Consider the following 12,365-nt stretch of genomic DNA (forward strand, 5'->3'; position numbering starts at 1 on the left):
CTTCCACCACAACCTATTTTAACGCGATGGGGAACATGGTTAGAAGCAGCTAATTTTTATGCAGATCATTTTGTTAAAATAAAGAACATAATTGATACGTTAACAGATGAAAGTTCCCAATATCTTTTGGATTCTAAACAAACTTTTCAGAGTAACTAGCTTCAACAAGAACTTTCATTTATAAAATCAAATTTTAGTTTTGTTCAAAAAACAATTACTCAGTTAGAATCACCAAAACTGTCATTGTTCGAAAGTACAGCATTAATAAAAGAATTTGCGTCATGTTGTCGGAACGTTAGAGGTAATATTGGAAAAGATATTTTAAAAAAATTTGAAGCTACTATGGAAAAAAATAAAGGTTACCATATTCTTCCTGAAGTAGTCAGTGTTCTAGCTGGAAATATTTCGGAAACAATTAATTTAGAACCAAATGTTTTGGTTAGTTTGAAAAATGCTCCCGTTACATCAGTTGATGTTGAACGAAGTTTTTCCATATATAAATATATGTACTCAGACAGAAGCCACAAGTTTTTGTTAGAAAATTTTGAACACCACTTGGTCATTTATTGTTACCATAATTCTAAATAAGTTTATTCATACTTAAAAATGATGTAGTTACTTAAAATAAATGTAAATATTAATGAATAGTAGGAAATATTTAGTTATGTACACTTTTTTTTTAAATAAAATTGTTACTATTTTACGATTTTTTTATTTATTTGTATGCATATTTTGTAAAATATTTGCATATTTTCGGGTAAACACGTGCATATTTATGCGCATATTTTCTACATTTTTATTTGCATATTTGCCGAAGTCTATATATATCTATATCTCATTCTACCCAACAGCTCAGTATCTCAGACTAAACCATTAGTTGGTAAAAAGGAAGATACGTACATCAACATTTTTAACCACAAATACTATGTAAGGAAGGTATGGGAAGTCATGTCAGTACAATACATTTTTTTAACAATCTAAAATAAAATAATTTAAAGAAAAAACGCTTAAATAAATAATTAGAATCAGCAGCAATATGACAGCTACGAAAAATAACTTTCTTTTTATATTTTTTCTCAAATCAGTAAACAAAAGTTACGTCAATCCGAGTTACTTTTCGAGTAAAAAAAAATAATAATTTCATGAAATTTTCGTATTCACTCTACAATTATGACGTACTAGAATATAAAAATAATAAAATGTATCTCGAAAACGATAACTCGTTAAACAAAATTTTGACTAGAACATTTTGGTATAGTGTATGAAAATTTTTCAAGTGACAAATATAATAAAACAAAAATAATCACTTACACCATTTTTCGTCCAGCAAAATAGTATCTCAGTACCTAATATTATTAACATAAGTAGTAAAAATCTAAATTTTTTAAACAACATCTATAAGAGTTGTTAGAAAGAATGGTACGGGGTTGTACCTCGTCCTTTTTTGTTGTAAATGTATATAAGTTATTTCAGTTTTTCGCTATTTTTGAATGTAAATTTTTCAGGAATGTAATGGAAAAGATAAATCATTTCTAATAGATAGATAGTTGATGACTTCTTCATGATATATGAATATTGTTTACTGCTGTTATGAAGAGCAGGTTAGATGAAAAATACATTATTGGCTGATATGGTTACCCAAGATATTTGTCCACTTTAAAACCATATTTTCCGATGATTTTTCCTTGGAAAATATCTTGTACTAGGTGGTATTATAGGTACTCCTCTCATTATGTACACCGATACGGCAATTCTGTTCCTTTATAACATTAAGTAGCTGTTCTTTTCGACAGGTGCATGTAAAATCGTCGGTCCAGGCTACGTAAGTACCACGTTCGTTAAGTAATGTTAAGGCGGGGTCCCACCAGTCGCGCTATTCTGCGCTGCGCCGCTCTGCTTCGAGCAGCGCGGAGCAGAACTACACAGAGCGGCGCAACTTTGCGCATGTGATTCTAGAGGAACAAATAAGTTCCAGTTTTTATTTACGCGCGCACGATAGAAACAAAATTAGCAATAGCAAGTGCTGCTGTTATAGTAATTAACCATTTTTTATAAGAAAAACAAAAGACCCAGAGGAAACGTCGTTATTGGGTTACACCAGTATTTAAAAGTAGACAAGTTTATAATGGAAATAATCTTTTAAGTGATTTAGTTGCAGGACAGTTTCAAATTTTTTATTCGTATGTCGTTACACGATTTCGAGTACCTGTTTACAATGATTGAACCAGTAATAAGAAAGAGATGAAACAAAGCATTTATCAATGTTTACTGAAATTAAAATGTAAAATTAGCTTTGCCTGTGTCCATTGACTTTTTCATTTTCACCTTTTCTCTTCTATATGAAGACAACAAAGACGTCATCTTTGTTTTAGCTTCAGCGACGGAACAACCGATATTGTCTGCAATAAATACCCATGCATCATATTTCTTACTTTTTATATGATAATTATTTCTTTTCGGATTCCACAATTCCGGTTTGTCTCTGTATGCCTAAATAAGTTTTTCAACTTCTTCATGATTCCACTCAAAACTCATTGCGGAGATAGTACAGAAACACAATAATCTGTAAAAATGGTCTTCAATCACAAACACCGTTCCAACTAAACGCGCACTTTTCTTTGATCTACACTACTTTACCGACAACCAACGGATAATGTTCGTTCTTGTTTGAACTTGCACGGCGCAGCGCTACTTGTCGTTCCCACTAGTCGCTCAAGCTCGCTCCGCGCACAAATGAACCAAAACAAACAGCGCGGCGCAGCGCAGCGCGACTGGTGGGACCCCGCCTTTAGAGACGCTTGTGCGAAATGAAAACCCTAACAATAGACTTAAGAGCGTAGGCGCAAAATTTTGGGCCAATACTTTTTAAATGCATTTATTTTTTTCGAATCCTGAGAAAACTAATAAGTATTTTTGAAAACTTTAAACGCGAAATAAAAGATTACATTATCACCGAAGGCTGAAAGTTCCTGAAAATTTCTATGTTTATATTAGTAAGTTAAGGCGAGTACAGGTGAAAAAGAAGAGAAAATTAAGTGTGATTTTTAATTTCAAATATCTCATTCAAAAGAAACTTTTTGTTTATTCTAAGAGACTTTCGGTCCTCGCTAATAACGTAATCTTTCATTCTGCGTTTAAATTTTTCAAAAATATTTATTAGTTTTCTCAGGATTCGAAAAAAATGAATACATTTAAAATACATTGGCCCGAAATTTTGCGCCTACGTTCTTAAGCTACATAGTTACACGCACATTACATTTTTTTATAGTCTTCGGAAGACTTCTTCATTGATAACTGTATCTACGTACGATATTTATGGCGCAGTCGTCCATACAACCACATCTCAAATGAATTTTAATTTTCTCTACTTTATGAATAAATTGTAGCAAAATACTAAAAATAACTCATATACTCTCCTAACCTTGCAGACAATTTATTAAGTCTGGATATCGATATCGATAGTAGCCTACACTCCAATTTAAAGAAGACAAATCATTGCTAGATCAAACCCATAAATTAAGGAGTTAAACAACAAAATAACATCCACCAAAAACATACATCAAAGCAGGTTCTTATTTGTCCAAAAAACAATCCCCTCTCCCAAAAAAGAACCCTAATGATGATGATGTAAATCAATAAGGTTAACAATTTAATTTCAACAATTCATTTTTTTTTAATTTAATCGGCGCTGATCTCGATTCTTCTACTACGATTTCTAAAAGAAAAAAAGTTAGTAGGTAACGCCGCCCTATTTCAAGCCCAACCGAAATTAATCCCCGTCATTTGGTAAAAGTGATTATTAAACGGGCGATAGAAATCCCTGAGCCGCTGCAGTACAACGGGATTAACGTAGGGGTGGCTGCGCCCTTTAGTCTTACCTAGGCAGTGAGGAGCCGAGTGCCCTTCGCTTTTAAACAGGCACGGAAAACCTTTGGTAGAGTTGAAATAAAAGTGTTTCTCGGTAACGACTCGTTTGAGACCCAGGAAGTCCTGTGCACGACGCAGCTCGATGGCCGGATCCAGAACGAGGCGTTCACCGCTGACGAAGAGAAACTGAGAGAGGGGGAAGAATTTTAACCACCTCGTGAGATACCTCGAATAGATTCCTAGTTTGATCGGACCCCAAGAAGTATCTATGATACTTCCGATGGATCCGTTAACAAAAACCAACTGTTCGAAAGGCTTCATATCAATTTTTTTCGAAATAGCTTGAGCATAATCAGATATGGCCCTTGTAACGGGATCTCTTACAACTACAAGTAACTTAGTGGATGGATTCATTAGTTGAACTCGATGGGGGGCTTCTCTGGTGATAAAATACGATGGGGTTTTTTCGATGGTGAGCTGTCCCTCCAGAGTGGCGGGCATGTGCGTTCGGTACCATTGGAAGCCCCTCACATAGTTCTTGTCGAAGAAATGGACTTCGCTGCCGGCCGCTCGCACATCCGGGTGAACTCGGATGAATTCCAGAAGGGCTCGAGTGCCTCCCTTCTTCACACCTACATCAAAAATTAAATTCTTTCGTTTATTGGTCAAAAAATTTTACCATCGCCATTATTAAATATGTTATAATATAATAACTTTGTTTTCAAAGGACAAAAAATAGGGAATAGCAAAATACAGCGAACTCTCTCTTGTAAGCTACATTAATGTCGATAATTAATTTTCAATTAGTGTTCTTGTAGCTTATTAAGTGTGTAAAGAAGCGTTATTTTAGACTTCTCAAAAAGTCATAAATTCGCCCTTCATAAACTTGTCAATAACCTTCATAAAATCATATTCGTCCCTCAACTACAGTAGATTTGGAATCAAAAAATCTCTAGAGTGTATTTTCAAACAAGTTCTAATCCCTTGATCCCATAGTATTCATAATTTCTTATTGTTATACTATTCCATAGGTAATTTTTTTACATGAAACCCTTGAAAAAAAGAGGGTAATTACTTTTTCCAATTACCAGTGATCTCTTTGCCTACTATAATATTGGTGAAATATTAAACTTGGTCACAATTGTGAGCATCTTTCGAAGCCTTCCCTTCAGCACACCCTTCTTCTCTCAGGCTATAAATTTTGTTGGGTACTTGAAGCTTTAAAAAATTATTCTGTCTCGTCCCCATTAAAAATGTTCTTCAGTCAGAAATCACTATTAAATCTGCAGCAGCTGCAAAATATCTTAACTCATCTACTAGAAACTCATCATATTAACACTTAGTTCCTGTGTAACTTCTAATGCGCTCTGTTGAATAATTTTAGCAAAATGTGTCCTTTAAAGGAAGATTTAAATGTACAGGTTCATATAATCTAATGATTTTTGTTTTAAAAACTGTCCATATAGAGGACATGTCTGTTGAGAGAGAGGGGGAGAGAGAGTTCACTGTACTAATAGATAAGGGTTACATAAAATCAGACTTACCAATAATTAAAGCACTTGGTAATTGTCTTTCTGGTCTTAGACCCTGTTCTCTAAAAAATTTGTATTTTGGAGATATGTCGGTTTCATTGCCTTCTAGTAAAGATACTACACGAACAGAGGCAGTGTAATGAACTAAGGGTATTTCATTTACTATCACTGGATGTGTTTGCCACTAAAATGTTTATAGAATTTAACAATTTTAATAAAAAAAATTCATTCACTTAAATCACAAGAGATACAGGTGATTTCAACTTTAAAGTATGACAGGGAGAAGCAATTCAAGGTGTTGCAGATTAGTTGAACATGTCTAATAAAATTCTGTGAGTTTGTATGGTAAATATAATAAATATATTTATTATATCAGTTATGAACATTATATTATTTTGTTAAACATACTGGTAATAGATCCTGTTTTGTTGATTTTAAGAGATTAATCACTAAAGCATTACTTTGATTAAAATATTGTCCATATATATGTATGCATATGAGATAATGGATTTAGTAGTTATATAAACATTCATTTTACAAGATAAAATAAACAAAACATTCCAGTTATTATAAATAATAATCTGATCTTCAGTAACATTCAAAGGGTCTTTGAGATGGATAGAATTATTTAAATGATGAAGAAGTTTTCCAAAAATCACTGATTTCTCAATAAATATATGATAAAATACTTTTCCTCAAAAATCTTAATAAAAGGTATCAATATATCAACATATTCGTCTCCACTTACCTTAGGTATTGCTTTGGATAGACTGGATATTACACAGGAATTAAACACAAAAGATACATACAAAGATATAGTAGCTAACAGTAACAAAGACAAAATTATTTTCTTGGAAATCAGAACTTCCATTTTTCTAAATTAATAAACATGACAGTAGATATCACATCTGAAAAAGTAATCATTAATGAATATTTCTATATTACATAAAAATCATTTTATTTACTTTGGGAAGTTTTCATTAACGTGCAGGAATTCGCGTTACATATTTTAGACCTGTTGTACATATGTAAAATTAATCCTTTTTAATGCGTTTTAAGATATTGAAAAGTATTAGAAATGAATTATTCATTTTAAAGCAATTCGAATTTGTTTATTATATACAAATTTGACAGTCTTAACGATTTTGAAGTGTTGAAGCACGAAGCACCGTTGAAGTCACATCTAATCTTCTTTTCTTTGAGAGTAATTTGAAATTGTCCCAGACATAAAACTTTAAGATATAATCACTACATAGGAAAGCTGTACACTAACACAAAAAAGAAGAATATGTAGAGATAGAGATAGAGCAAGTTGGGGAAAAAAATAAAAAGTTACATTTATATCTTCACATTTCCTTATTTGAAATTTCATTGTATAATTTATGTAAGTTACTCTTAAATTTACTTCATTGTATAAAATATTTGTAAAAAATAAATAAAAGTAATTTTCATTTCCCAATAATTTAAAACAACTGTCTAACATAGTCCCCCTTCAGTACTAGAGCACGACCAACCAACATAGCTTCTTTCGTGACGTAATAATGTCATCAATTTCACCTTCCCGCTAAAGCAAATACTATTTTTTGTTAATTCAAGTACTTATTGTATCCTCGCTAGTAAAAACAATTTAAATTTTAATGTTGTCCGAATTTAATACTTAATCAAATATTTAAATTAATGTGTTTTAAAGATTTCAATTTACAAAATAATTTTTTAAAGTGACAGTTGACACGTCAATTTGACAGAAGGCAGTAAATTTGTCTAGACTGCCGTGAAATTACATGTGGTGTAGAACCGTTTTGTGAAGCCGGTTAATTTTCTAGAACAAATAAATACAATTCTTGGCTTTTAGAAGGCGCAAAATAGTTTCAAAATGCATCAGGAGGCCATACAACTCATCCAGGTGCTAGAAAAAACAGTTTCACCGGGTAAGTGCCGTGTCCATTTCCTCCATTGATGTACCCTTAGGAATCTTTTTGTTTAATTATATTTGACAAGTATTGCTTACTGTGTGTACGCATCGGCGAGGATTTACTATCAGAAATTATTGTTAGGCCATGATTTATGGTTTGCATTGTCGTTTTTCGAAAATATCTCACATATAAATATACTGAGAATAATAGGTGGGCCCCAGGTTGACAGCAACAAGTTGTGGTTTACGATATTGGTGATATTTCAGCTTTGTGATGGTTTTTGATGTATTGGTTGTGAAACAGGACTGAAATATGCTTTTTTTGACATCAGTTATGTTTGTATCAGCTTGAAGGTGTAGTCCTATTGAAATAAAGTATTACTAGTTGCACAATTTTGATTAAAATTATAAAATAATACTTTAGAACACTTAAACCAGTAACTGGTTCCCACAGTTCATATTTTAACTGTTTATTTAACAGGAATACATAGGCTCTAGCTAATTGAAATATTACTAAATTGTATAAAGAGCCAAAACAAATTTTGTCAACAACTCTCATAGATTAACTGTTTATATCCTATTTTACACTTATTAGTAAAGCCTTTCAATTACAAATTAGTTAATTAAGACTTTCTTTACCACGAAACAATTTTTTTATGAGTACATGTTTGATCTATTAAAATAAAGTCATAAAAATATCAAGTTAAGTCTAATGTGGCATGGTCCCATTGTCATCATTGTTTCTGCTGTGTGTTTTGACATCTGGAACTGATTTTGTAACATTATTTTTAATATAATAGAGGGTTTTGTCAATAATTCTCATAGACAAACTGTTGTTATGCCACTAGGTATTTTATACATTTATTAGTAAAACCCTTTGGGTACAAAATAGTTATTTAAGACTGCCTTTATAATAAATAATCCTTTTCTTCTAAATTATTTGTTGTATCTAATAAAACAGCAAGAAATAAGGACATAGAAGCATCAACTCAGTCTAATGTTCATCATTCTGTTTTTCATCATTGTTTCTGCTATCTATTTCAGCAGCTGAACTGATTGTGTAGCAATATTTTTAATAGAATAAAGGATTTTAGTAGTGAAATATTTTTATGTTCGATATTTTTGTCGAAAATTTGTATAAACATTTTATAATAACATATTAACCATTACTTTAATAATTAAAATTGATGTTATTGTTAGTTTTTTTTCTGTAATTATGTGACCTAACAAAGGAAATGCATCAAAGTCGACAAAATATTGGTTTACAGTATTGTTTGTCACAGAATTATATGGAAAACTCTTGCCAAACAATGTTTTTAGGTTTAGAAATATATGACAATGGTTAGGGGGCAAGCCTATAAAAAGGGGCAAATGTGGGCACTAAATTAATTAATTTTAGCTATTCCAATTGAAGATTTATGAGCAGATGCATTTGGTAGATGGAATTTTTATTTTTTATTTACAAAATATGATTATTTGTCCTTGATTTTGTTGCCTGCTTGTGCTCCCTTTTTAAAGTAGTTGACTAAAATAGTTTATGAGAATCTGAAAACACAGTTGCCATAAACTTTCATATTATGAAAGTTGTTTTTATCTTCTTTGATACATGAAAACTTTTGTCTGTCATTTTAAATGTTACATTTGTTGTAAAAACAACCTATTTATAATATTGTAATCGTAATATAGTTATTTTATCAACTTGTACCTGCAACTTGTCAGCTCTAGTGTTAATGTGTTTGCATCCCTCTCTTTGCATAATAAGGACCGGGTGTGTTGTTGAAATGTGTGTCAGCCATGTATGCGCTAATGGGAACTGGTGTTCTGTGTTAAAATGTATACCAGTTTGTTTCTCTCAATTTTATGTATCTCTGTTACTGCCTCCTAGCACTCACTGTAAAGCTAATGATATTTGTATAGCTCTTTTTATTATTATCAGAATTGCGATAATTATCAATGTTGAATCAGCCCTTAAGTTCACTATAAAAAATCGAAGGAAAAATACATATTAAGTGTTTTATTGCTTCAGTGGTCTTTAATAAATATTTTGAAGCAATTATTTGTTCAACTAGCCTCTCTTAAATGTGGAAAGTTTGGTTATAAAGTTACCCTCTCCACATTAATACACTTTTTGCCAAGAAACGATTAGAAAAAATCCTGTAGATAGCAGTGAAAATGTGCAAAAGTATCATGAGTAACGAAATTTGAATTTTTGGCACTAACATCATATTTTAAATGAACATTTGGAAAATCTTAATTTAAAATTTATGCATACTATGCCTGTTATCTCTTACTCTTGGACTCTACATTCATTAAATATGATTTCTCACACTTTTTCAATTAAATTTCCAACAGTAGAACATAATTTTCTACAGTGGTGGTGTGTGATATTTGAGTTTGGGGAATACAAAAACTAATACCTATCTATTTATCACACAAATTTGAAAATGTGGGATGTTGAAAAATTGAAAAATCCCTTTTGGGATGTGGTGACACCATCAGGCCTTTACAGTTTTTGCATGATTTCTCTCCATCCTTCTCTGCCCTGGGCTAGTTGTTCGGCTTCATGTAACCCTTAATACAGGTTCTTGACAATGACCTGATATTTTAATTTTTACAGTCTCAGTAGACATCTTTTTTTATTTTCTTGTGAAACTCTGTTTTAACATGAAAGTTTATGCTGATACTTAAAATAAGACAATACATTTTGTACACATGAACATAAAAGAAATTTATATATATATATATATATATATATATATATATATATATATATATATATATATATATATATATATATACAGTAGACTCCCTCTATAACAAGAACTGAAATGACAGCCTAATTACCTCGTTATAAGCCGATCTCGTTATATCAGACAATGCATAATACTATGCATACATATGAATATGTAGTTTTCTAAAACATTAACTTAGCAATATAAGAAGCTTATAAATATTGTTTTAAATATGACGTTTTTGAAAAAAAGTTGTTCAGTTTTATCGTCAATGGAATACGTTAAAACAAAAAAGAGTTGTTTACTTTTATTGTCAATGATATACGTTAAAACAAAAAATCTGTACTTACATTTTTTCTAACTAAATAATGTATAAAGCGTATTTTGAAGGATAACATAAACCATTGCTTCTGCAATTGTAAAAAGTCTGTCATTTTTGACTGCTTTAAATTGTCCAGTATCATTCTATTTATCATATTTTCTAAAGATGTGAAACAGTTGTATTTATTGTAAAGAAGTTTATTGCGGGTGGCAGTTAAGTTTATTGCGGGGTAGTTAAAAAGGGTATTTATTTGTAACCACGGCCGGATCAAAAACGTAAAAAAACACGTTTTTAGATCTTATTTTCTCCCGTTATTACCAAATTTGCCTCCCTATAGAGGGTTATAGTTCAATAGAAATTTCACGGGACATATAATGTACCTCGTTATAAGCGAAACCTCGTAATAACCGTGTTCGTTATAGAGGGAGTATACTGTATATATATATATATATATATGTATATATACCTACGTTTTTTCTTAAAAACAAAATCGTCTCTACAATCTTTTACAGAGAGAAATTTGATTTGGTAATAACCCTTCATGGAAATTATTTGTATCATCATGGATCAAGGTTTTTATTTCTTGCTAGTACAGCTAGAGCATTTAGTTAATCATCTTGCTTATCAATCTATACCATATTGTTTCTTAAACTGTTTTTTATATGCAAAAATTTAATAATAATTCTCTGATTCTACTGTGGTCATTAGATTTGTTATAGTAATTTTTAATATTTTTAAAGGTTTACACAAATATTTTGCAGATATTTTTTTTTTAATGTAAATTTGGAATACACTTTGAAAACCACTTATAATATTCACACCTTCATATATTTGGAATATCAACAACAAATGGATCAATTTGATCTTTTTTGGAGAGTTGTTTATTTGTGTAAGTGTTATAACTTCTGTCTCTAATACAGCATACATTATTTTTGTCCATTATGTTTTTATATTTAGTTGACAAACTCATATTTAATGACTCACTTTCGAAGCCAATAAATTCACCTTCCGCCACTACTATATTTGCTCTTTATCTGGTTACCCTCATTATATGATCAAAGTACTCCAGTTACCTTTTTCACTGTTTCCATTATTTTCTGTTCTTTAGGTATTCTTGATTTCTTTATTTATAACACAATCTATCAGTGGTACATGAAAAATTCTTCACTAGCACCACCTTTTGAACATTTCTAATTTACATAGGCCTGATTTTTTCTAATATAATCTAATGTAATTTATAATATATTATAATCTAATGTTATATCTGTATTGGTTAGTAAATTCTTCATTTTCAAAGAAGATGACTTGTGCTATTTCTATATAGAGATGGACTGAATAATATAAATGAACTATTTTCTGACAATTGAAACCACATTCCACAAATAAAGAGTGTAACTGAGCCAGATATATTAAAAGAAGAAATAGAAAATGCAATAAAAAAATGCTAAAAATGGAAAAGCAAAGAAGCCCGACGAAATTGCTACAAAATTGTTAAAACTCATGAACAACAACTCGATTAATTTTAACTGTTTAAACAATTAATAATTTTATTTGCTAAAACTTTTGTTAAAAACTTTGATTTTTACCTCCTATAAAAATTTGGTTGATTTGGTTGCGGCAGCCACTAGAACTAGTCCGCTCTACCCCGGAGCCTGAGCAAGTGAGGATTCTGAAGGGAAATGGATGTGGCTGCATTCAGTCTCCGCTCACTTGTCGTGTCAACCAGACCCAGTGTTGCCAAAATGCATGATTAATCGTGAGATTACACGAATTCGGTAAAAGTCTCATGATTTCACGAATTATATGGGAATTTCCACGATTTTTACCCACTTTAGAGGAATAAGTAGTTTTATACATAATTTTGTAAAGAAATTATTTAGAGACAGAAAAACCCTGTTAACAAACCCGTTATATAACCCCGTTTGCAAACAAATTATTCTATCGGCAAATTTAAATCAACAGTAACCCGTTGATTTTTAAAACAGTATATTTTACTTAGT

The 12,365-nt window shown here is 31.1% G+C and overlaps 2 protein-coding genes across 3 annotated transcripts in view; one reads left to right on the top strand and one right to left on the bottom strand.

The window, feature by feature from the left end:
* Nucleotides 1-282: 282 nt before the first annotated feature.
* Nucleotides 283-6,626, bottom strand: Hs3st-B (Heparan sulfate 3-O sulfotransferase-B). The gene is made up of 4 exons (XM_072525069.1): nucleotides 6,365-6,626; nucleotides 6,148-6,307; nucleotides 5,412-5,583; nucleotides 283-4,499 (listed from the first exon to the last, which is right to left on the bottom strand). The coding sequence occupies exons 2-4, from the start codon at nucleotides 6,268-6,270 to the stop codon at nucleotides 3,754-3,756; spliced, it is 1,041 nt and encodes a 346-aa protein (XP_072381170.1). The 5' UTR covers nucleotides 6,271-6,307; nucleotides 6,365-6,626; the 3' UTR covers nucleotides 283-3,753.
* Nucleotides 6,627-6,925: 299 nt separating this feature from the next.
* Nucleotides 6,926-12,365, top strand: part of Fs(2)Ket (Importin subunit beta Fs(2)Ket) — a 54,343-nt gene continuing 48,903 nt past the window's right edge. For both annotated transcript variants that reach the window (XM_072525071.1, XM_072525070.1), the window contains exon 1: nucleotides 6,926-7,327. In XM_072525071.1, the coding sequence (XP_072381172.1) occupies nucleotides 7,273-7,327 (55 nt within the window). In that variant the 5' untranslated portion in view covers nucleotides 6,926-7,272. The remainder of the gene's footprint in view (nucleotides 7,328-12,365) is intronic.

This window comes from Diabrotica undecimpunctata, chromosome 3, assembly GCF_040954645.1.
Source record: "Diabrotica undecimpunctata isolate CICGRU chromosome 3, icDiaUnde3, whole genome shotgun sequence".
NCBI classification, from domain to species: domain Eukaryota; kingdom Metazoa; phylum Arthropoda; class Insecta; order Coleoptera; family Chrysomelidae; genus Diabrotica; species Diabrotica undecimpunctata.